Source organism: Pteronotus mesoamericanus, unplaced genomic scaffold (genome assembly GCF_021234165.1).
Source record: "Pteronotus mesoamericanus isolate MK-2021 breed Mesoamerican mustached bat unplaced genomic scaffold, CSHL_Meso_final scaffold_85, whole genome shotgun sequence".
Lineage (NCBI taxonomy): Eukaryota > Metazoa > Chordata > Mammalia > Chiroptera > Mormoopidae > Pteronotus > Pteronotus mesoamericanus.
The window spans coordinates 18983598-19010066 of NW_026555329.1; the positions used below are offsets into that span (position 1 = coordinate 18983598).

The window sequence follows — 26469 nt, forward strand, 5'->3', positions numbered from 1 at the left end:
GCCGTGCAGGTGGGACTCCGGTTGCAAGCTAGTACGCTCTCTGCGCCGCGGGAGAACACCTCTTCACCGTTCTCTGTCCCAGACCATGGTGAAGGTGACGGCGTTTGCCCTCTTGGGGCTGGCGCTGATATTCTTCAAGGATTACCGGTCTTCTTACCAGTAAGTCGGGCTGTGGTGAGGGCTGCAGCACCGGTCTTCCCCACCCCTCTCCCCGCCTGCCCACGACGCCCCCGCCCTCACCCCCGAAGGTGGGGGTCCAGGCTCTTAACAGAAAGTCTTCCAGACAAGTCGGGGAGGCACATCCCGCAGGCCTTCCGTAAGTGATTGTCCAACTTTCGGTTGCCACTTGGAAACACCTCCATCGTTGCTCGAGATCCGAGAGATGGGACTACGGAGTGCGCTGTCCGTGGTGTGAGTGGCCAAGTTGCTGGTGTAGGCAAATTAATTTTTCATGAAGATCCGTGTGCCTTGGCTACGGATTCACTTCTCAACCTCTGTTCAAAACAGATAACCAGACTGGGGGTTGCCCTGACATTGTGTGAATTAGGGAACAGAGCTCCCACCTTGGCTGCCTGGCCCGCGCTCTCCAGTGGGGACTGGGTGGGGAGCGGGGGTGGGAGGAGGTGGACCCTGGAGCTAGCATTTGATGCCCTGGGGTCTTGCTCTGTCCCTTACTGTGTGAGAGCTTAGGCAAGTCACCGTTGGTCTCTAACGTGCGCTGCTTCAGTACACCTGAAATCGTACTAAATACACACTTAATAACAGAAGGCAACTAACAGTGCTTGGGACGTAGTAACTATTCAGTGAATGTTAATGCTCTGCTGCCCTCGAAGTATTTTCTATATTGTTAGATACTGGGGGCTGGGCAGTGGCTAGCTTATAAGAATGTATCAGTAGTTTTATGGTAATTTTTTTGCAGGGGTTCAAAGTCTAGAGATCACCTAACCTCGAAGACTTAGACGACAAGTAATTTGTTTACTTTGAAGTAAAACATTACAAAAAATCAAATAGAACATTTTGGGTTTTTTAAAAAATTACATAACCCTATGGACTAATTAGAAGTTGACATTCAGAAGGTTGGTTTTTTGTTGTTGTTGTTGTTGTTGTTTTAAATAAGCTATTGGTTTTCTTTTTTTCTTCTAATTGTTGGTTATTTTTGGAATCCAGCTGTTAGAAAAAAGAAAGAGAGATTTGGGGTTTTAAATTATGTGAAAATTAGTTTGTGAATTTTTACGAATCATGGTACTATTTGCTACAAAAGGGGAATTATATATATTTATTCCAGCATATGTGTGCATTGTGATATCCCGTGGGTCGAAAAGAAATGCAATGAGCGGGAACCATCTAACACCCAATCTAAGCTCCTCCTTTGCAGGCTTCATTTGCAGCTGTGCCCGGTTTGTTCCACTGCACTCTCCCTGCTGTCCCTCATGAAGATGTCTTCCGCAGAATTACAGAGCTGCAGTGAAGGAGGGAGGGTCTATCCTTCTGGTTTAACATCCTTAATTTACTCTAAGAAAGGACACTTTAGGCACCTTGTATATGTTTTTATGTAAACATGTAGCTTTACCACCTCCATCCTAAAAAGTTTCTCTCTCAGTATGAGGTCTTGGCTTGTTCTATTCAACCTTACTATTTCCCCAAGTTTGTACTTTGGAACATGAATCTCAAGACTTGCTCCATGAAAAAATGGGTTCCTCTAACAAATAAATTTGGGGAATGTTGTCTGTTACAGCCTTTGCCCAGAGATTGGCAGTGTTCTCTGGCATATTGGAGGCTTTGAAAAGTCCTTCAGTTAAGAAAATGATGTTTAAGGCATCATTTTGCAGACTTATTTGCCCATGTCCTCTACTCCCTTTTTTTGGTACTGTCCATGAATGTCCTGCATGACTCTCTGAGACCGTTGGAGAAGGGCTATTCTGTACCATTGACTTGCACCAGGACTCAGATTTCACCCCGAAGAAGATGGGTCTTGGCCTTGGGCATCAGGGGAAGCTCATATAGGAAAACAAAGAAGTTTTCATGGGAAAATGGATTCAGGGCCCCAAGTCTGGTTCTATTTTCCTGAGAAGGACCAAAGTACACTAAGGTCATAGCTGAAGCCATCGCCAGTCTCTGAGAGTCCCTTTGTTGGCTTTGCCTGTGGTTTCCCCGTGCGGATAGGGTGTCTGCAGGAGATACTTCACCGTAGGGATGCTGCAGTGGGAAGGCCTGGGGTCTGGTTGGTAAGTAAGAACTTAGACTGTGTTACATTCAGTGCCTGGATCCATTGAGTGGGGAGGGAGCTTTAGTCCTTGAACTTCCCATCTATAATCAGATGACCGAGGACGGAAAAGTAAAGTGGGACAGGGATGGACCTCTGGTTTTAGAATAGAAAGCGGTCTTGACAAGCAGGCATACGAGCAATGCAGGACTGAGAGGATGGGTGGTTAGGGCGATGGAGGATGGGAGCAGAGCCTGCTGGAGCAGCCCAGGCAGAAAGGCCCTACAGCCTCCCTACTCCAAGGGGCTATGGACCAGATGCGAGCACATCACCAGCGGGCTCCCTGGACTAGCAGAATCTTAGGTCCCACCCTACACTATTGAACCAAAATAAGCCTTATTTAACAAGCTCCCCAGGGGATTTGCATGCACTTCTCTAAAGGACATTCAATTCCTGCATCAACCATGTTAGAACCAGATCAAAAGATACTGGAGGATCAGTACAACACCTTTATCCCCATTTTAGAGATAAGGCCCCTGAGGCCCAGAGAAGATCATGAATCTGCCCAAGGGAGAGAGGGGAAGAGATCGTGTCCAGAGGGCTGCATCAGGGGCACACCAGACCTCCACTGGATGCACCCTTTTTTTCTTATTCAGAGGTGGGTGTATAGGAGTGGAGCAGGTTCACAGAAGTTATACAGGCCTAGGGCTGGGAGAAACATCTGAAACAATACAAGGGTGTCTTGGCACTGTCCCTGGTATTTCCAAGGTGATAGCCACACAGGTGAAGGACCTGAAAATTAGCTTTTATGATTGCCACCTGCTATCACAAAAACCTACTGATGAGTGATCCACCTAATGAGTGATACTTGAATGTACCTTGTAGCACTGCCTCACTGAGACCCTAAGCTAAAGACAAATAACTCGCCAGTCTACATTGCCAATGCCATCAACACCATGTGCTTTGTCTGACACACTTGCCTACTGATTCCACGAAATAATTCAGCAAGCATCTATTGAGTACCTTCTTCATGGGAGCACTAGATGTGTGCTGGAAGTCTCAGGGATGACTAGGGTTCAGTTACAGATTTCAGAGCTTACTGTGAGGAGCAAGACCAAAAACTGATAACTGTAAAACACTCTGGTGCGAGACTTGATAGAAGTATATGTGACGTTTCCTGGGAATAAATGAAGGAGTTATTAACCCTATCCAAGAAGATGAGGAAGAACTACAGGAGGTCATGTAGGAGTTTTTCCCATGGGTTGGGAGGTGAAGGGTGTCCTAGGAAGAAGGAAAAGCATGAGCAACTGAAAAGAAGTGAAAACAACAGACGCAAGTGTCCTTGGTATCATGACACCTAACTTCAAATCTCAACTCTACCTTTTTAAATAAGTGAGCACAGCCATACTACTTAGCTTCTCTCTGTCTCAGTTTATTTACTTATGAAACAGATCAAATATTAATCCTTGCCTCAAAGGTGACCAAGGAGATTCAACAAGGAAGCAACGTGAAAGCCCTGAGCACAAGTGTTGGCACATACCAGGTCTACACAGGGAACACTGAGTGACTGAGGAGTGTGCAGTGGCAGACAATAGACTAATGAGGGTGAATCTGGCCCTAAGGAAAGTTTCAGAATGGATGTCTTAATGCATAGTTGAAGATCCTCGCTTGCTTTTGTAACAAGCAAACAAGTATTCACAAAGGATAATCCACAGTAGGGAGTATGTGATTTCCAGCCAGAGTTCAGAGGCTTGTGGATCAGGGACACACTTTCAACAGTGCCCTTTATCCCTTAGACCCGGAGTGAACAAGGAACACTGGGAGTGAACCAAGGCGTTGACAAGGTATTTCTTAATACTTGAGAACAAGATAGAAAAATATGAGAAGAGTTATAGCAACACATGCAGATTTGCCCTTTGATGCATCCACTGGCTTTGAAGCACCTGCCATCTGTAAATTTTGCTTGGGCAGAGGACTGAATGTGAGCTGTGCATTCATACTTGAGTTCAAATCCCAGCTCAACCACTTCATCACTTTGTGGTCTTGGAAAGGCACTTAATCCTAGCCATCTGTAAAATAGAGAAAATAATGCCTCAGGAAGGTGTTTGTGGACTAAGTGAGGGTATATAGTTGAAATGTAGTAGTAATAATTATCCTGTTGAGACATGGTTTGCGTTGGCCACAAATTTGAAGTCAGCAACTTTGTGCTGCGTTCATGCCTCCTTACTGACCCTGGATGTGTCTTACCTGTGGTCGTCCTCTGTTTTCCAGGTTAGACGTGATCCGCCATGAGAGAGAGCTGGGATTAGAATAGAGGCTGAGTAGTTCAGCTTTTCTCTGCCCTCAGAGAATCCACCACGTTTAATGAACCCCGAGAGCCAGGAAGTATGCTGAGTCTTCTCATGTGGTTTTGATTCTAAGTTAGTTCGGCTCTCCTTAACATTTTTCACAAGTCTTGGCCCATTCAGCAATTTCACATCCTCAAATCTCTTCTTCCATGCCACTCTTTGCACTGTCCTTGGTTCATATTTAGCACCTTGTCCTTTGAGCTCCTGGGGTGCCATATGCACTCACTGAGCTTTCTCCAGACCAGCATTTTTTCCCAAGTGGTGGGTCACAAAATTCATGTAGCAGATCATAACCAGCATTTTAAAATAAATGAAATAGAATTAAATCAAAGAGCTAAGGATGTCTCTATCCCATGTATCAGGGTGAGCATTCCTTTTTGAACCTTATTTCAGATCTGTGCAGTACGAGGGTGTGTGTACTGTTTCTTTTCTACAAAATGTTTTTCCTGATGTGCATCACAGTCTGAACAGTTTCAAGCCACTGTTCCATCACTATCCCTTTTTATTTCTTTATTGTGAATTTTTGTGATTGTACCTCAGATTCTCATTTTTGAAATACCTTTTATTTTCTCAGGTCGTGGAGCAGATCCCGACCTTCCTTCGAAGTCTGTTTTCTAAGTTCAAGCCCCTCCTTCAGGGAACCACCAGCTCCTTGCAGGCCAGGCCTTCCTCATCTCGGGATCCGTGGCCACCAGACTGGTGGTTCTCCACCCTGGTTGTGCATCAGGATGAACTGTGGTGCTTTCACAAAGCCAGCTACCGGGCTCTGCTCCTAGCCTTTCAGGTCTGAACCCCTTAGAAGGTAGGATTGGTAGTCAGTAGCATGGTGGTAGGAACATACTATACTTTTTTTCCCCCTGAATGCATAATGAAAGATCAGTTGCCCTTAAGTTCCTATCATTTTCTATCAGGTTGGTAAGAATTTTGTCCAAAGTTTCCATTGACCTCTAGCTCATCCTCCTCCTTCTGTGAGACTAAATTATCAGTACTGTTTTGGCCTGTCTGCCTTTAGCCAAATAAGATTTCCAGGGATTCTTAGGTATTGTTAATGCTCACTACGACTATGATAATACATTTATCAAATTGTTTATTGTTTAAATCCCTTGGCTGTGCTAAGGCTGTAGTGCGTTTCTTTCCAACAGCTCGTCGATAGCTTTGCTTGTCTCAGGCAGCCTGCTCCTACTTCCTTCTCACATCTGTTCTTTTTCCCTTTGTCCTTTACTCCAATGTTCCCCTAGATGCTTATGCACTCAGATTTAATAAGTTGCTTTTGGGTGTGTTTGTGTGAAATGTCTTTTTATATGCTGGCCTTAGGTATGATCTTTTGAAGTTATACATCCTTTTAAGCACACCTGTATTTTTCAAGTAACGCACCCGAAAGCAGATGCCCAGTACAGGCTCTGGAGTCCGACCAGGCAGGTGGGCTGGAGGCCCATCTGTCAGCAACCCAAAAACATCAATGGAATAAATTGGAACCATGTTGCTATTTACCAAATTTCCACATAGGAATCCTTACACAGCTGGTGAAACAGTTCCTTTTCCAGCAGAAGTGCACAGAGCCCTGGAGAGGACATTATGTTCTTCTTTATATATCTGTTCACCTCTGCCTAGTTAATATTAATTGTACCTACAGGCCCCATGTGTCTTGCTCCAGCCTTGCCTGGGACCGCAAACCCTGGGTTGAAACCCAGGCAAAGTAAAGTTAAGGAATACTTTATTGGCTACTACCTTTGCAACTTAATTGTAATATCTGAATACTTTTATGTATATTTTATTCTTTTCTTTCCTGTCCCAGGACACGACTTAATGCTTCCCGAGAAGTAAAACCAGTGGAACTTCCTAAGTGTAATTTAGTTAAAGGAATAGGTAAGTATGTGAGAGAGGGAAATATCCCATTTGAACTTGCAGTATTATTTTGTTATTTATGTGATTACTACACCTGTTAAATTGTGTTCAAAAATAAAACTATAAATCAGAAGAATATGATCAAGTCAGTTAATTTTATTATAAATAAATTGCTTGTCTTTTAACATATTGCCAAGGTGTTGACAGTTTTCATCATTGTTTTTGTTTGGTCTGTTTAGTAAAACAATAGAACAATGTTTGATTTTATAGTAATACAACCTGTGGAGATGGCAGAGGAGAGAAGATGGAGAAAAAGCAGTGAGTAAAGAGTAAAATTAAAAAATTCTTTTTAATTTATTGATTATACAGGGAGAGAGGGAGAGAGATGGGGAGAGAGGGAGGGAGAGAGATATTAATTTGTTGTTCCACTCACTTATGCATTCATTGGTTACTTCTTGTATGTGCCTTGATGGGATTGAACCCCAAACTTGGCATATTGGGAGGACGTTCTAATCAACTGACCTACCCAACCAGGGCAAGGGTAAATTTTTAAAAAGCCCTCACCCACTTTTGCAATTAACCACAAGGCTTCTTGAGGCTCTCAACACATTTCCCCTTAGGTCTCATTAGTCAGAGTTAGACAACTGGCCAGTGCCCTAGCTGCAAAGGAAACTGGGGAAGTTGTTATGGGCCCTCCGTGGTAGGAGGCAGGCCCTGTCAGCAAAGATAGAAGGGCAGGGGTATAACAGCTGGTAGGCAACCAATGGGGAGTATCCTAAAGCTTGAATCCCCATCTGGTTTCAACCAACAAGCTTTGTTATTTGAGGACGGCTTCTTTGAGGTCTATGCTTATGTTGTTTCGTGGGGTTTTTTTGTTTCTTTGTTGTTGTTTTTTTTTAAATTATTTATCTTAGTTGCCTAATGTTAGAAAGGCTAAACCAGATGACTTATTCATTTAGAATGGATAAACTTGGTCAGATATCTTATAGTGCATTTTTCCCCCTAGAAAACAGATATGATGTTGATATTAAATATCATTAGATATTTGAAAACCAAACATCCCCTCTAAGAGTATCAAAGCAAAACTAAAAGTTCTGATTTGTTTCTAGACTGATTGGAATTTTTAAAATTTACATGTATTTAAAATATAACTGACTTGATCATATTTTACTGATGTTCATAATTAATAAGTAAATGCATACTCTTCATATGAAATGTATCCTCATTTTAACTGGTTTAGAATTTGCTTATATTTCCAATGTGGTTTTCAAAGAGTTTATTTGATTTGGAACTATTAATATATATCAATATATATTTGGAGCTACTAATATTTATAATATCAGTATATATTGGTAGTTTACTCTGTGTCTTTTAAAAAACAGCAAGCTGTTTTCAAATCATTGTACCTTTTGCACATTTTGTAAATTTACATAAAATTTATATGAGATTTCAGACTCTGAGAAAAAAGTTTTAGTTCATCAATTTAAAACAAATATATTAAATGTAAATTGTAATTACATTTAATTATATTCATGTCTTTTAATTTTTATATAATTACATTAGTTAATTGGAAAAATATGTGAAAGGCTTATTCCGAACCTATCAAGGAGAGATGCTATATAGTCCTGTTTTCAAGTTAGGGCTGATTTAAAAACAGGACCACTAGCTTCCTGTGATAGCGTGAAACAATCTGTGCCATCTATTCCCCTTCCTGGCAGAAAACGGCTCTGAAGACTTGGAGATACTTCCTAATGGACTGGCTTTGATTAGCTCCGTAAGTGTGCTGTTTCACTATACCATTTTCTAGAACCAGAAGTTTTTGTCTTTCATTTAACCCTTCTATATACTGATGTACACCTTCAAATAAAATGAGCAGTCATATGGTTCAAAAAACAAACTATAGATTCATTTTCACGGCTGTTATCATTATGACTGTATGAGCTCCGTGCATATTTGTATTCCTGTGTGCATACTGAACTCCTGTATTACCTTATCTTCCATTGTAACAATTGTGAGCCTAGTAAGTCTAAGAATGGCTTCCTATTCAACTTTCTGTCCCTTGAATTAGTTAAGTGGTGTACACAAATATTTTGCTGAATTTAGTGTACTTTTATAGCCCCTCACACATCATTTAGATTTTTACCTTTTTTATTGTACTTTTCAGAATAAGTCTTTTAATATAAAATTGCTGGTGGACTATTCCGTATTTCCCAATTTTGAAGGGAGAACCCACCATGTTTATGGAAACTCTCATGCATGAAAATCACTGTGGTAGTGGTGTAGCCCCAAACAGAAGATGACCATGTAGTCTAGGATGACAAAGTTAATAGGGTACCGTATACAGGTCAGCCATTGAAACCCTTTGCCGCCAGTTGTAATTTATTTAGTCCAGTTTTCTCTTATGAAGGTGGCGAATCATTCCTCTACAAGAGTCTCCTGCAACATTTTTTAAAGCAACGGAGTACATATTTGAAGCCAAATCACACACAGGGCGCCAATGTCTAAAACCAGTTAAGAACTATGTTGTTCTAATTGCAGACTTCCCCTAAGTCTCTGTGCCTGAGATGTTCCCTTATATTCCTTGTTTATATTGTTAAAGCCCACTAGCAAGTGTCCTTTTGGTCCATTCTGCCATTTTTTAACCTCTCTCTTGGGTTGGTAGTTGTGCCATGGGACTCATATAGCTTCGCTGCTTCTGATGGGTCTGTGCTGGTGCGTGGGGACCCCCAACGGAGCATGCACTTCCCAGAGCCCCCTGTGGGCCTGCTGCATGCGCCAGCTAAGGGGCTGCCCGGGGACCTCGTTGCGTGGCGCAGACGGAGTGAACCCACGTGCCATCTGCCACCTCCATCAGCATTTGTAATGTTCCTGGTATTTTCTCCTTCATTATTCATAAGGGATTAAAATATCCTGACATAACGAGCTTTGAACCCAATAACCCTGGAAAAATACTTTTGATGGACTTGAATGAGGAAGATCCAACAGTGATAGAACTGAAGATCATTGGAAGTAAATTTAATACGTCTTCATTCAACCCTCACGGGATCAGCACATTCACAGATAAAGGTAATGATAATAAATGTTCCCTAGAAATAAAACCAAATTTAAAAAAAAACAAACAGAAAAAGTTAACACATAAATGTTTCTTTTTATTCAATTAAAGTACAATCATGAATAATGTTCTTATTCTGCATTTTAAATGTACCCCCTGTGTTCATTAAATATATAACTGCTTAAATGCTTGAGACTGTTAAAATATTTAAGATTTCTGAAGCACCTAGTTTTAAAAAATACTACCAGCATTCACATTATCCCAATAATTACTGTAGTAATAATATTCAGCCCTAATAGTATAGGTTTTCAAATTTTATACCATTTTACAGATTCAGGCATGTACAGGAATAGACTTTTCTAACATAAGCCACCTGAAGCTTATAGATCCACTGAAAGAAAGTCACTATGGTCAGCCTCCTCTCAGCCCCGTCCCCTTCAGTGGCTCCCTGTCCTCTGCTTCCTCTGTTTTGTCTTCAGACTGCTTCTCCACATTTTAATGTGCTGCCCCTCATCCCTTATATCTTCATTTTCTTCCTTCTTTCCTCCCTCCCTCCCCCTTCCTCCCTTCCTCTCTCTCTCCCCCCTCCTTTCTTTCCTCCCTCTTTTTCTGCCTTCCTCAACCTCATTTTATGCAGTTGACCACTTGTCCTTCAAGTAACTTGTTCCTCCCTCTGATGCTATCACAGGTTTTCTCTCCTGCTCATTGTTTTGTCATTTACGTCAAAATTTCTGAGCATTTTCTAAAGGACTGCTCTTTTGCACCTTCTGTATTTTCTCCATTTCAGAAAGTAGGAAGTTCAGCCATATCAACTATAACTGTACCTACTTTGTAGAACACCTCTAATGGGGTATTCTTTTCTTTTTTAAATCAGCTCTTCAGTCCCATTCCTTCAGCTTACTTGGTAGTTCTATTTGGTTCCTCTGCTATAGCCACATTCAACTCAAAATGTGGCAAAATTATTTTCCATCTTTTGATTTTCCCTTTCTTCTACAGGACATGATTTCCCTCCCTATATATATAATTTTCCATTTGATGATCTCTGTATGTATTTATCGACATTATATTTTATTTTCAAAATATTTTTTAAGTGCAAAGAGATATAGTGTTGGGCCTGTGTATATACTTTTAAATAAAAATGGGGAAATGCTACACAAATATTACACAAACCTTTCTATAAGTTGCTTTTGCATTAAACATTAAATTCTTTTTATGACTGTGCATTTTGAGCTACTTTGTAATGGCTGTTAATGGATAGTTGGTCTGTATCTACCTTTATGTTCATCGCAAACAATGCTAAAATATCGTTCTTGTATATATATCTTGTGTGAATATTTCCTTAGGATAAATTCCTAGAGGTAGACTTTGTTGTGCAAAGTATGAATCCAGGCTTTCACCCTCCCTTATGTTTGATATCTGACCCCCTCTTTCCTCAGACAGCATCAGGAATGATGTCGAATGCCCTTCATGTCCTTTCCTGCCTTTCTTCCCCATCCAGTCCCCTCTCTCTACATGCCTGGATTGCTGCTGTAGCCTTAGGTTATGTTACTCCTCGGCTCACATTTCCCACGAGTAAAGTCTGGATCCCTACCCTAAGCCCTAACAAGATTAACTGTGGCTCCCTGCCTGTGGCTCCAGACCTCCCACTCTCCGTCACTCACGCTACTCCAACTACAACCCTACTACATGAATGTGCCACAGAAGCTTCTGCCTCAGGCCCTTTGCACATTCTCTTCCCTCAGCCTGGGAGGTTCTTTCACCAGATGTTCATGTGGTTTCCTCTCTTATTTCATTTAGGTCTCTGCTTTAATATCACCTCCTCAGAGAGAACTTCTTGGACTGCCATGAAGAAAACTTCATTACTCTCCATCCCTTTGTTCCATTTTATTTTCCCTTTGTGTCACTTAACATCAACTAAAATAAATTATATATTTGTTTGTTGAATAAAGAGCCTCCGAGGTGGCTTCTCTGCTCAAATCTGTTCATTTCAATCTATGAAACTTCGCATTATTTTCCCTTAAACACCAATTTGGTAATGTCAAAGGTTTCCAAAGACTTATTGACTTTTAAGACTATAACTCTACTTGCCTCCTTCTTGACCAGTTAGACCGGTCTCTTTCATGTCCCAAATTTGCACTGATTCACAGTAGTGGCTTCCTTTGATACTCTCTCAGGTGTTCTTTTATGGAATTTATCCTCTTATACTGTGTAAATTACACCTGAACACATATCATATTAGTCTTTCCCACCTCCTTTATCTCTTTTATCTTAACTCTGCATTTCTCTGAGACCATCTACAGTAGACAGCTTAACAAGCTCTTTGGAGTTTTAGTGTCAAGCGCTGCTCATTCTTAATTTGAGGCTATTTTTCTCCCTGTGGAGTTGGGAGTTTTTAGAGACTGTGGCTGGTTTCTCCTTTAGACATTTCTCTTTGGAACAATCACAAACGCTTTTCTCTACAAAGAGATGAAAATATTCCATCTGCCTGACACCCTAAGTACTAGTTGGAGGTGGGTTGAAATTGCTTTTTGGAGACAGTTCTGACAGCTGAGAGCTCAGTTAATGTTTCGATTTTTGTTTTTAATCTCTTCTCAGATAATACCGTGTACCTGCTGGTGGTGAACCATCCAGATGTTAAGACCACCGTTGAGTGTTTTAAATTTCAAGAAGAAGAAAAATCACTTTTGCATCTGAAAACCATCAGACATGAACTCTTACCTAAGTACTGAAATCCTATTTCTATTTCCTTTTTAACACTGGTGAATGGTTAATCCACTTCTAGTTTTCCCTTTGGCTGAGGGGTGGGTAAGGAGGGTAATGGCTGTTCAACTCTCCCTTCTAGTGATCACACGCTCCTCCAAATCTTCTGCAGAAATGTTTGAGGATCCAACCCTCTTAAAAAAGACCTGTTATCCCCCGCCCTCATTTCTCAGGCTCTCTGGGTGCTGGCTTACGAGGCCTGGCCTCAGAATGTTTGCTAGAGCTTTTACCAAGGAAAACCGCCGTTCTTGTCCAAAAACAGACCCAAACCAGCTTCATAGATGACTTTCACACCTTAAGTTTATTTATTTGTTACTTATTTTTATGTTTAAAAAAAAAAATAGAACCTTAGATGTTTCTGTGAATTAGAAACATGCACCTAGAGGAGGCCTGAAATCTGGGGCCTCTGAGCAAGCCCTGCACTGCCTCTACCGCAGTGAGGTCGCACATGATTTATGAAACAGCAGACCTGTGAACACAGCTCCGTCCCGTCTCCCTGAAAACATGAAATATGGAAAAAAAACACTCAAGGACCCCTGACTCCCATCACCCCAACACCAGGTCAACTTCCTTGCTTCCTTTAGTATTTGATTCATGAGGCAAGGGATGGAGTTAGGGTAATAATCTGCACTTTCCGCCCCCCCCAAAACAATGTTATCCTCTAATCATGATGGCTTTCTGGAATCCCAACCTCTGTTTGAATAATTCACACACAGCATTCAACTACTTCAGTATTTGTAAATCTAGATTCTTTTAAACTATGAGTTATTTACATGCAGGTACCTAGCAAAATGCCTGGCATATATTGATAGTTTGAGCTCAGTGTTACCAGTGCCCTTTCCTCTCCCTTTTTTACCTGATGGTTTTGAAGATGAAGAAACAGACTGGAGAGAAATTGAGTTACTGGATGAAGGTCAACCAATCAAATAGTGGCCGATTAGAAACTATGGCCCAGGTGTTCTCTATCCCAAGAACGGGTGAAGTTTCAGAGAAAAGTTTTTAATGGGAGAGTTTATTTATACAGTCGTGCTACAAATATATTTTAGAAGGAGAATGAGGACACTGAAAATGTGCCAAATACCAAGATCTAAAGTAGGGAAAAGTATGTAGAATGGAGAGCTGAGCTTATAATAATAATAGTGGTAGTAGTATTAATAATCACTTAATGAGCTTAAGCTATGTTAGGTGCGGCAATAACCAATTTAAACAGGTTATTTTTATTAACTTTTTACAAATACCTTTTTGTTCAGGTTTTATTGTTACACCATTTGGATTTAAAAAATTTGAGGCCTGGAGTATTTAACTTGCCCCACATGGAATTTTAATCCTGGTAGCTTGAGTCTGGAGTTGGTGAATGGAACCGCTATGAAATAGTGAAAACATATTTGTTTCACCATCTAATCTTGGAAATCTCAGACTTGCATAATTTCCCAGGGTTAGAGTATTGTTTTTTTCTGGGCCCATTGCAAAAATATTGGTCTTTGGCAATGTAGAATTGAAAATAACTATAGTGGCGCAATTAATTGAAATTCTGCTCTCTCAACCCAAGAACTACCCATGCATATTTTCTGCCTTGCACTTGATGGTTATTTATATCCATCTATTTTTTAATTACTAATCTATTATAATTTAAGCTTGTTACTGTTAATAATAGCACAGTGGTCATTATTGGTCATTTACCATATGTTAGGCATGGTGCCAGGGCCTTTCCATTCATTACATCATTTTATTTTTACCACAGGCTGTCAAGGCACAGCATGGAAACTGAGGCTCAGAGTTTAGTGACATCCTGTGACCCCACAGATGATAGCAAGCAAAGGGAGGATGCAAATGGAGTCCATCAGATTTTAAATCCATTACCCTAAACCATTCTGCTCTGCTCCTTTGTATGAAAAACAGCCAATGATTGTAAAGCATACTAATTTTGAAAATTTGCTTTTAAAAAAGAGAGGGAAAAGACGCCTAGTTTGCAGGTTTATGCCTGGAGCCTTAAATTAAATCTTAATTTAAGATCAAGACTAATCTTAAATTCCTAGACCTTGGTTTCCTCCTGTAGCGATAGTGGCTGCCATTGAGTGAGGGTTTGGTGAGTGGCAGACTCCCTGCAAAGCACACGACAGGCACTACTGTCTCATTGTAATTTACATTGCAACTCCACAAATTAAGATTCTGACCCTTAGTCTTAGACTAATGAGCTGTATGACTTTGGGAAAATCATTTAACCTCTCTTTACAGATGAGAAAACTGAGGCTTTTACACTTATCTAACTCGCCCAGCAGCCCAGAGCAACGTTAGAGCTCCGCAACAGAGCAGAGATAATTCTCTCCCAGATAATGGCCCCAGGGAACTTCTGTCACCTCAATCAGCAAAGAATGACTCACTTATGTGCTCGCTGTTGTACCTATTAAAGCGGAAAAATAGGCTCATATATCTTAGATTTTCAGTAACATAGAGAGAATCAGAATCAGAGAGAAAAACACCCATAGCATCCTCTTTCTGAGCAGTGTTGTTCGTGGACGTTTTACTCAGTTTAGAATCGTGAAACTTTAAACTGGCAGTGACTCTATAAAGCTGAAAGAGATCAGTCCATCACATCCTCCTTTTATAGATAAGGGAACTGAGGCCCTGAAATGTGAAATGAATGACTCTCCCTAAATCACACAGAAATAGTAGCAGAGCTTTAAAGAAAATGCAAGTCGTAATATTGCCAGTGTTCTTTCTATTGCCTGCTGATGGTTTGGACTGTTCTCTGTGAGAGAGTGCTATGTGAGCACAGATAAATTTTGCCTCAATAATGATTCCTGGCCTAGTATCTCCTGAATTTAGTATCTGTACAGACATGTACACACACAACCTCCCTCCCCCGCAAGCCATAGCACTTTTTTAAGATACAGTAAATGGGACTTTTATATTACACTGTGACCACCTCTTAGGGTGTTGGAGAGTAATTATTGTTTTGGGGAACTGTGAAGGTGGGGCGGGTTTCATATGAATTCTCTGCCATACAGATAGAGTGAAGGCTCCATCCCATATCTTGCTTTTAGTAATAGATACTAATGAACACCAATGCATTATCTTGTAATATGCAACCCTTTCAGCTGAACATGTGTTTGAATTGCAGTCTGAATGATATTGTTGCTCTGGGACCTGAGCGTTTTTACGCCACAAACGACCACTATTTTGTCAACCACTACCTGAGATCCTGGGAGACTTATTTGGGCTTAGCCTTGTCATACGTTGTTTACTATAGCCCAGAAGAAGTTAAAGTCGTGGCAGACAAGTTTGACTTCATTAATGGAATCAACATTTCACCTGATGGCAAGTATGGACAATTTTAAAAATGTCATGCCTTTCCCTGTGTTCTTGTTAGATATCATTTTGAACATATTCCTTTTCTAAATAACCTGATGCATTTTTAACATGTTATCCTGGCAAGAGGAAATTAAGAAAAAATGTAAAATATCTTAATTTTTCAGGAGATAAAATTTATCAAATCAAAATTTTCTATTTGGTGAAGACATACTTTTGAATTTTTTGGGGGGGGCACCTGGAAAGTACATTTCAAAGGGGTGAATAAACATTTAGTATTACTAAATATTACTGCGATCATTGTTTAGTATTGCTAAATAATGCTGTGATAAACAGAACTACTAAATAATATTGTGACAGTCATTTAGTATTACTAAACAATATTGTGATAAACACTTAGTATCGCTAAATAATACTGTGATAACCATTTAGTACTACTAAATAGCTTTGCTTTGAGGGAAGGTTTTTTTAGTGTATAATGAGATCAATAGCAATAGGTGTATATGTCAGTAGTGCTGCTTTATGACAAGATAAAGAGCTCACACCAAGGTGTAAATAAAGGCACTGCTTCCTTCATCAAAAAGTGCTACTAAGGGGAGGAAAGTCAACTAAGCAGCGGGCTTCGTGATGGCTTCGTGATGGCTTCGTGATGTAGCTGATTTACATTATTATCTGGTTGTGGCCCTGAACCAAGCCAATTCACCTCATCTTGGAACACCATGAATTTCAGAGGGTTAGCAACATATTTGGAGATAGCAACGTGAACAGCTTGCAGTTAGTTATTCATATCATCTCCTGGTCTTCAAAAATAGCAGATTCTCACAGGTCTTTATGATGAGTGCGGCATTGCCCTGTGCACAAAATACTAAATCCACAGCATCAGGACCCGACTCAGGGTAGGAGGGGAGGAAGACTCCTCTCAGATCCAGAGTAAGCATCTTGTCTCTTCTGGCCTAAAACAAGGAGCTGATTGTCCAAGGGCTTCCCTGCAGCCTGGCGGAGAGAGCCTGCGCTCCTCTGAGAGGCAGAAGCCGGGGCTTGCTGCCACATTGACAAAATAAGAGAAGCACTGCAGTGCTTTTATCTCCCAGATGGAAGAGCTGGTGTTCAGGGCTAACTAGGGCCAACTAGGTTCCTACCCTTAGAAATAACTTCACAGGATTCAAACTCCTCTGTGCACTGTAAACTCAGTAGTTCTTTCAGAATTTTGCGTGCTTTGAGATGGGTTCCATTTCCAGTCTCTAAGCAAAGTTCTTCTCGAGGAAGGGTTGTCACAACTTTACCGTCACCTTTAGAATGTCCTCACTTCCAATGCTCTTTCTTCCTTGAAGGTATGTCTATTTATCTGAATCTCTGGCTCATACGATTCATGTGTATGAAAAGCATGCTAATTGGACTTTAACTCCATTGAAGGTAAGATATATTAACACTGTAAGTTTGCAGAGTGATAATTAGATTCTACTTGATTTGTGAAACTAAAAGTGAGGGAAAAAGGATTGTCTAATTGGAGTGGATGAGAACCAATTTTTCACTCCTTTATTAAGAGCCATCTGCATCTTATGTGTTTGTTGTTCACTTTTACTCAGCTGCGGAGTAGGAAGCAGCAGATCACACATCTCACCTGTGAAACTCTGATTCTTTCAACTTCAGTGAATTTTAAGCTTGGCATTGTATTCCTGGACCTATCTTCCTCTCTTCCTCCCTCCCTCCCTCTCTTCTCTCCCTTTCTCCTCTTCTCCTTTCTTTCTTCCTTTCGCACTTTCTTTTTTTTCTTGATGTTGACAGAATAACCAAGAAATCACCTCAACTGGTACTTAAAATGACAGGGCTCTCCGCAACATTTACGAAGCCTAAAAGCCAGTGGTGGCTGCGTGTGTCCCATCAGCTGGTCCCTGTGCTGCCTTTCTCTCCAACCCTGTCCCTCTGCTGAGCCTCTCCTGCCTGCGCGTACCTGGTGCTTGTCTGACATGGCCCCGCCTCATGATGAGGCACCGTTTCCTCTGCCCAGCTGATCTTCCTCCCGAAGGCCATGGTTCTCTCCTTCATACCCTTTCAGATTTTACTAAATTGTCACCTCAGTGAGGCCTCTCCTGGCTCCCTAATCTACAGTTGCATCTCTGCTCCCCTCTACACACACACACACACACACACACACACACACTCACTCTTCCTATCTCCTTTATGACTTTATTCCCTTTCAGCATTTATTATGAACATCCCGTGTATTTTATCTACCATCTCCACTGGCCGCCTCTCCCACTAGGGCTGGAAGCTCCACAAAACAGTTGTTCTCCCCTCATTTGTTCCTAGAAGGTGCCCCCCACCGCCCTTAACAAACACTGGTTCAATAAGTATGATGGGGCTGGGCATGCTTTAGAGGGCTCATCTTCTACCCCTGCCAATTCTGATCCATTTTGAAGATTTGGGTCAAAAGAGGTAAAAACACAAAAGAGAGGAAAGAGAGAGTGAGAGCGAAGTGGAGCGTTGTGAACGTAGTCCCCTGCCCCTGAAAAACAAGCCATCGCTCTCCCGCCATAACCGCCCACAGCAGGAAGTGCTGTCACCAGGCCCTGTCACGGTTCCCATCAGCACATCTGAGGGAGTGTGTCATGAGGGGCTTCACTCCAGGAAAATTACCTTGAAGCAACATCAAATGTAACATTATGTTTGACATTAAAAATCATTGGCAGGGCTAGTTTGGTATTAGCTGAAGTAAAATGGAATTTCACACACTCATACTGGCTGAGGGAATAAGAACAAACTGTGCTTGTAGCCATATGTGCATCTGTAAATGGAAAGGTAAAGAATTTTTAAAGAATAGAACCCAGTCCAGTAAACATTCAACGTACGACGATAAGGGCACAGCTCCTGCCTTGGCCATATTGAGGGCAAGGCTGACTACAGGTTTGACTACCACATTTGGCACAGCTCAGCTGAAGCTACCCCAGCAGCTGAAGTGTCATTCTTCCTTTTGAAGGATCATATGAATTAAGCCAGTTAATTAATACCTGGAGTGCCAAGGAATGTGCTGAGATTGATTTTAGAATGTTCAGTGCAATGCGAGTGGGGTTATGTCCTGTCAAAGTTTGATAAGTATATCCAACGAACCATTATTCAGCCTTCAGAAGGAAAGACCTACCGATACATGCTACAACATGGAAGAGCCTTAAAGATATTATGCTGAGTGAAATAAGGTAGACACAAAAGGAAAAATATTATAGGATCCCATACTTAGATGAGGTACCTAGGTTAGGTCAATTCACAATAGAAAGTACGATAGAGGCTACCAGGGGTTGGTGGAGAGAGGAAGGGGAGCTTGTGGGCAGTTTCTATTTGGGATGATGAACAGTTCTGGAAATAGATAGTGGTGATAGTTGTACAACACCGTAAATGTTCTTAATGCCACTGAATCGTATGCATAAAGTTGGTTAAAATGACAAATTTCATGTTATGCATATTTTACCACAATGAAAATAATCCCCTCCCCAAAATTCAAGGCAGCCAATCAATTAGTCCTACTTCAATGAATTGCAATTCTCCAAAAATTGGGATATTTGTTAACAGAGGATATAGTTTTTCCCAAAAAGAATAATTTATTAAGTTTCCTTGACCAAGGAATGTAAAGTTTCCAGTTGGCTTTGTGGAGGCGTGAAATGCAGCACGTGTGTGCATGGTGGTGAGTTAGCATTGCTAGGAATTGCAGGTTTGCAAGGCAGGAGCCCAGCACAGGTTCCCTTTTGGACCACGAGCATTTCCTTGGCAGGAACCGGGTCTGCCGCTCACTCTGTCCTCTCCAGGGTCTGAGCTCCTTGCAGAGCACATGGCAGGAGACCAGGAGACCAGGAGTCTGGGTTGAATGAATGGGACCCCAGGCTCCTGTGCCCTTCTCTCACTCTTGCCTCCTACTCCCAACTCCTGGTTGATCTGCCATGGAATTCGCCCACTGGCTATCACCTCTTCCAAAGATAATAGCAGAGCCCTTGTTATTCTTATAGACAAACATTTCCCTTGTTTAAAGAAAGTAACATCTCACAGCGGAATGCCTGACACTGTGATAGATGGGTGCTCCGCCAGTGAAGAAGGCCTGGAGCAGATCTTGCCCAGAGTGCGCTTGCTCAGCCACCTCCTCTGGCCAGCCTTGCCTGTTGTCAAGGTACGAGTGAGCGATGGATTTGCATGAAGGTGAAAAGGAGACTCTGCCACCATACTTGAGCCCTCTAGTCCCTTCAGGGACCTGTGGGGATGGCTCTCATTTTGAGCAGGGAGCACAGGGTGGCATTGGCTCCCTGCAGCTGCCTGCCCACTGCCTGGCCTTTGCCATGCATCACTGCCGGTTATTACAGGGTCTCTGGGCGCCGGGGTGCGCTGGCCGCTGTTGGAGGTACACAGTAGATCTTACTTCTCCAACTGAGAGCGAGAGGGAAACAAATAGATGTGATTTCTTCCCCGTAGAAGGCAGCCAAGATGATGAATGGTGGAATTAAGGATGGTTGGTGTTATTTACGATCCTGGTGCAAAGCCGCGACAGCAATCTGTGCAGTCATCACATGCTTGCTACTTATATTTAGCAAATAAACAGCAGAAGAACAGGGAGCTGAATAACATCAGGAAACGAAAGAAGAAACTTCTTCCCAACTCCAAGGCAAAAATTCGACCCCGGGGCGATCATTTGTCCTAGGGCTGCAGAGCCTGTGATTAGGCGCTGACGGACGAGCCTACTTTTCACTGATGTTCTCATCAGAAATGAATCTACATTTCCTGGTTGTTTTCTGAATGCTTATAAAAATATCATTTGTTCATGCTGTTTTAGAGATGAACTGTTTTAAGCTTAACACTGCTTTTCTCCCTCCATTTTTAGGTTCATGTACAGATGTTAGTCCAAATGATTTCATTGAAATTTTAAGTCTTTCTCGGCTTTCTGTATCTTCCCGCTCCCCCATCGGTCCTTATCAGACCCCAGCACGGACGGGATCCCCTGAGCGCTCTTGAAATGGGCAGAATCGCTGTGCCCTGGCACCTGCGGTGCGGCGACCAAGGTCGATACAATAGTTTCCCTGACATATTGCTGTATCATCTCTCAATTTTTTTCACTTCCTATCTTTTGTTCTCTCCTTGTTTTTACTCTGAAAGTCCGTGGTCACTAACACCATCGTGGATAACATATCCGTGGACCCTGTGACAGGGGACCTGTGGATTGGATGCCTCCCCAATGCCATGAGAATCTTCCACCCCGGAGAGCATCCTCCCGGATCGGAGGTTAGTTTGAAAAATGAATCCATTCAGCGACTTTATTCCCAGCTGCTTTTCATTTGAAAATGTAATTCTCAATTATGTGGGCAAATGGAAGGGAGGACATGGATAGATGGTCCAGATGACCAGCTGGAAAAAGGAATTTGACTTTGGGAGGAGTTTTAGACAGAGTCTAGGCAGGAGACAGATGGTACATTTAAACTGGGTAACATGAGGGGATTAAATAAGGACACTGTGTACACTGTTGTGGGCTGAGTGTAGGGAAGTCAACGGGGGATGATGGCGTAGCCCAGGGCTGGCGAGGGGCCAGGGACGCTTACAGAAACAGAACAAGGAGAGAGCTGCGTGTGGAGCGGGTCTTCGAGAGGAGCCTGGGCTCTGCCTGAGGGACGTAGCCACCCAGCAGAGGCCCCCAGGGAGGACGCCTGGAGAACAGGGGCCCTACTTCCCCCGTGGCCCTACCATCCCCCCGCTGCTGCTGCCCCTTGGTGGATCCGAACTGGGAGCTGGAGGGCAGGGGAACCCTTAAAGTCAGTCTTCGTGCATCAGAGCTGAGTGGAGAGTGGACCCGTGGGGCTGGGTTAGGCGAGCCCGCATTGAAGGGGGGTCCATGCCTTTATTTCACTAATGAGTTTCTCCAACTTGGGAATTCACAAAAGTTAAAAAATATACTGTACCTCATTGCCATGGCTACCTGCCTGCCTATTCAACTGCCCCTTCCCATGTGTCACTATATGTGCAAGTTAATGCAGTGGATGGGTCCGAAAGTGCAAATGGGCAACCTCTAACCTTCCCTGCAGAGGGAAGATAAATCACGTGCTGGAATTATTTTGGATTAGAAGACCTTTTAGTTATACTCCCCAAAGACCCTATTCGTGTCCATGGTCTTTAGTTAGTGGACTGTTTTGTCGGTACAATAAGAACTTGAATTTCACTTTGCCACAGATATTTGAATTTTACTATAACTTACCTGGAGTTTGCTATTGTGAGTTTTCAGTATGTACTAATTATACTTGTTATTTACATCAAATACATGGTATTATTTTTCATGTAGTCTACTGCAATGTAGACTACATCAAATTTCATTTTTTAAGATTTCATTTATTTTTAGAGAGGGGGAGAGAAACATCAATGTGTGGTTGCCTCTCATGTGCCCCCTACTGGGAACCTGGTGGGTAACCCAGGTATGTGACCTAGACTGGGAATCAAACCATCGACCTCTTGGTTCACAGGCCGGCACTCAGTCCACTGAGCCACACCAGCCAGGGCTTAAAGCTTAGTTTTAAGAGTCAGTCTTACGCTATCCCCTCAACAGGAAAGGAAAAAAAAAAAAAAAAAAAAATTTATAGCCTGTGTGTCTTGGATTGAAAAAAGAATACACTCACAACCAAATGTATATTTCCCTTTATACCCTTTATTTTTAGGTTTACAGGACAATTTTGATTATGTTTAATGGCAATCCTTTGTGCCTCTTGCTTGTTCTTACTAGTAGGATGCTGCACGGTATGTTTAATAGATTTGAAGAAATGCACACTGTGTGTGTTCACTGGAACTCAGCAGAATGTTAGATTCTAATTTGTTCTTCTTTGTTAGCTCCTTTGGTGAACTTGGGTCATTTGCTATAGCATGGACTTGGTTTGCTCTTCTGGAAAAAATACTTTATTTCTAATGATGGATGTGTTAACACATTGCAAAAAGTAATAACAACCCGTTATCTAATGCATTGCTGTATAGAAAGATACTTTAGGTTTATTAAAAGAGGCTTAATTACTTGAGCCAAGGTGCACCATCAACTATTTCCCAGTAACTACTACAATTTAATCCTCCGGAAATTTTCTAAAAGATCTGTCTTTGGTGTCAGTCGTTTTAAAGAGGTCTTTTTAAATGTTCCCACGGACCCTTTACTATCCTGATACTGGCCTTCCTAGTCTGCCATGTTAGATGTTTTTATATGTACACATCCTTTCTTCAAGTCATTGTATTTCATCCTCAAAGCTTGAGAACAGAAAGTTAGAGTCGAAAGGGAACTTCACCTAGTTCCACCCCTCTCATTCTCCAGATGAGAAACAAACGGGACGTAGAAGCTCCAAAACACAACCCCAGACTCCAGACGTACAGTGTGCTCGTTGGAGTAAAATGAATCATGTGAAATTGTCATTTCATCAGCCAAAAAAGTCAAATATGAACTATTGCATGTAGTCAGCCTAACATACTGCTTCATTGTTGTTCATGATACAATCCTATTTCTTCTCAGCTATATGAAGGAAACTAAACTTACAAAATATTATTTAGAGTTGGGCTCTTAAGTTCAGAGAAATGGATAAGTGTGGTACAGACATATATTCTTTTTGGGGACATACTTTTTTTTTTTTGATTGCCAGCATCTAAAAACCAAAAATTAAATATAAACATCCAAATTCTTAATTATCTGAGAATACACAGAATCTGTCCTGAATGCCAGCATGGTAATAATTTGCCTATTACTAACATTCTCCTCCCCTCTTATTTACCATAGTCTCCCCTGCCCCCTAATGTCTCACACCCAAGCTGTGCTCCTTGTTTAATTCTTGCCTTATTTCTGTAGGACTGTCATTTTGCCAATGGAGGAACATGTGTTTTATATTGAGAATAATTTTGGAACAACATAGGATTTACCTTAAGGCTCTTTCTGGAGAAATGACTCCATATTTAAAGTTACGTTTTAAGTGATTAGAAAAAATTAACGAAATATTTTTTCTTTGATAGGTGCTCCAAATCCAGAACATTTTAACAGATGAACTCAAAGTCACAGAGGTTTATGCAGAAAATGGTAAAGTGTTGCAAGGAAGTTCAGTTGCCTTTGTGTACAAGGGGAAATTGCTGATTGGCACTGTGTGCCAAAAAGCTCTTTACTGCGAGCTCTAAGAGGCTGATTTGCGCCCATGCCATGGAAGCTGCGAACCCGTCATTTCAGCTGCTTGCCACCTCGAAGAGACCAGCGATCTCATCTGAATGATGAACACTGACCCTAAATGAGGACACTGTTTGGGATGAAAGTGCTATTTGACTGAGAAATACGATGTGGAAGGCTTGCTGAGAGTACAATGTCAAATCAGTCTCGGGAGACTTGAAAACCTCATTTACCAGTAAAAATCCTTTATGGTAAAATGGTTTATGTTGTCATATCAGTTGTCAGGTATTAAATCATGTAACTGTACGTGACCCAGAAGGTACTTTCCCAAAGGCCTGTGTTCCCCAAGCACTTATGAACTTATTGCTGCCCTGCTGAGTCTTGTTCAGAAAACAGGAGCACAGACCCTGGCTGAACGGCTCAGGTGGTTGGAGAGTCGGACCATACACCAGAAGGTTGTGGGTTCGATTCCCAGTCAGGACACATACCCAGGTTGCAGGTTTGATCCCAGAGCTGACTAATGCTTTTCTCTTACATCAATGTTTCTCCCCCTTCCCCAAAATCAAAAAGCCTATCAGGTGAGGATTAAAACTATATATATAAAAAATAAAAGAAATCAGGAGAGCAGGATGGCCTCATGGGTCATCAGAAGCCCAGGACACACCCAGGGACTCCCGTTCATGTGCTGGAAAACTGGATGTGCACTGAAAACCACCCCTCCACTCCAGGCATCTCTCCTTAAGCAAAGCCATTAGACACATTGCAGAGTCAGACTTATGTTCCCCCTCTACACACGACTTCCTTAGTAAACATAAACTGCAGTGCCCCAGCTCTCCTTCTATTCTTGCTTATTCAATGCTCCTCTAGCAAATGGCATGTAAGAAAATCTTAAAAATTCTTGGGAGTGTTGTCGCACTTGAAAATTATGAGTGTCTGTTATATCAGCCTACATTATACATTTTAATTGCTTTGACCTGGTAAAAGGAAGAAGTTTATTCACATCAGTGATTGGATACAGAGGGAAGCCCAAAACTGATTTGCGTAAAGCTAAGTGCCCCCAAGACAACCTTGTTTTTGAGGTGGCAGCTGTTCTTTTTCTATTCTAACTTGCTGTGGAGGCTAGGAAGAAAATGATAGAAAAGTAAACAAAAATAAGAATGATCAATGACCTTTGTGATCTTCTGAGGGACATGACTCTGAGAAAAAGAAAAAAAAAACCGGCTATTATTTTCTTTTAAAAAAATTTATTTTTAAAAAGAGGGGCAGGGAAACATCAATGTGTGTTTGCCTCTTGTGCGCCCACTACTGGGGACCTAGCCTGCAACCCAGGCATGTGTCCTGACTGGGAATCTAACCAGTGACCCTTTAGTTTGCAGGCCTGCACTCAATCCACTGAGCCACACCAGCTGGGGTGTACTATTTTCTTATAAAAGCTGTCTGAAGGTATGGCTTCCAGCCTGAATGGTTTCTTTGGGATGTTAAGGCAGTCACGTTAGAAACAAAGTTTTTCTAAGGCATTTGGCATGATGATGGTCTGGCTTTTGCGGAAAAAATGTTTTGCTGATAAATTGAGAATAGCTAATAGTTTGAGACCACTGCCTTAAAGTAATAAACAGGAACATTTTGTTTGGACCAAAAAACACTTTCCTCCCAATAGGATAAGAGGTATTTTTAATCACAATTTTGCTGAGCATGATGTCATGTTATTCAGTGATGATGTTTGCAGCCCTTGAGCTGGATTCTAAGAAATATTGTTTTGAACCCATCAGTAGCTGTGATGCTTAGGTTGAAAAAAGCCCCATTATTTCCTTTAAAAAGAATCACTTGATATCATCAATAAAATGACCGTCTGTTCTCTCACTTTGAACAAAATAAGTAAATTCTGCCCCATCCTTAGAAGAGAAAGCTATCCAATCTGACATCGTTTATGCTCAAGATCATTGAAAAAGGGGCACAGGTTACCCTTAGTTAGAATTTCTTAACACATTCCAAGAAAAACAGCTTAGTTCATTTGTTCTGATGTTTTGATGTAATTTTTTTGCACTGCCAGAAGTTTAGTCACAAATTATGGTATGCGTGTGTGTGTGTGTGTGCGTGTGTGTGTGTATGTGAGAGAGAGAGAAAGAGAGAAATTAACACCCCTCAATTTGATATATTCAAGTCTTCTCACCATTTAAAGTTTTGGAAATAAAATTGTTGAAAGGAACCCCATACTCTGGGATAGCCTGATTCTTAGCTTGCCCACCAACCATGCTGTGGGACTGTGTGAGGCCGGCTGCTTAAGGATTTGTCCCCGACCTTCTGGCCGACAGGTGCCAGACCGTGTGAAGGTGAAGCCATGGTGGGAACAGAAAGACGGCTGAGGGAGCTTCTAGTGAGGCTTTGATCTTTCCACGGTATGCCCAGTTCCATAATTGTGCTTTCAAATGTAATTTGAGCTGCCAATTTACACTTTACTGGGGCTAAAACTTATTTTTAGTTTCATTTCCATGGAAAATGTGCACTTTGCTCTTGATTGATAGATGTATTTTGACAGTTAATACAGGCCTACCCAGTCAAGGCTTGTTGAAGGTGAAAATGGAAGAGGAAGAAAAAATTACTTCGACAGATCTCAGTGTTTCTCTTTTTATTGCATTCGTTGTCTAACAACAATAATACTCATTGGCAAGAAATTTATTTACACTAACAAATTAAATTTAATCACACATATTTTTAGGTGGGTCAGAAAACAAAGGATATTTTGCTTTGAATGCTTCTGAGAACCAAAGAGTAAGAAATGCCATTTGAAACGGAACAATCTAGAGAAATACAT

General features: G+C 41.6%; 1 protein-coding gene across 1 annotated transcript; it reads left to right on the top strand.

Annotated features, from left to right (window-relative positions):
* Nucleotides 1-25886, top strand: PON1 (paraoxonase 1). Its single transcript, XM_054564181.1, has 9 exons — nucleotides 1-159; nucleotides 6347-6417; nucleotides 8115-8170; nucleotides 9294-9462; nucleotides 12044-12170; nucleotides 15330-15530; nucleotides 16849-16930; nucleotides 20648-20773; nucleotides 23513-25886. The coding sequence occupies exons 1-9, from the start codon at nucleotides 86-88 to the stop codon at nucleotides 23669-23671; spliced, it is 1065 nt and encodes a 354-aa protein (XP_054420156.1). The 5' UTR covers nucleotides 1-85; the 3' UTR covers nucleotides 23672-25886.
* The last annotated feature ends 583 nt before the right edge of the window (nucleotides 25887-26469 follow it).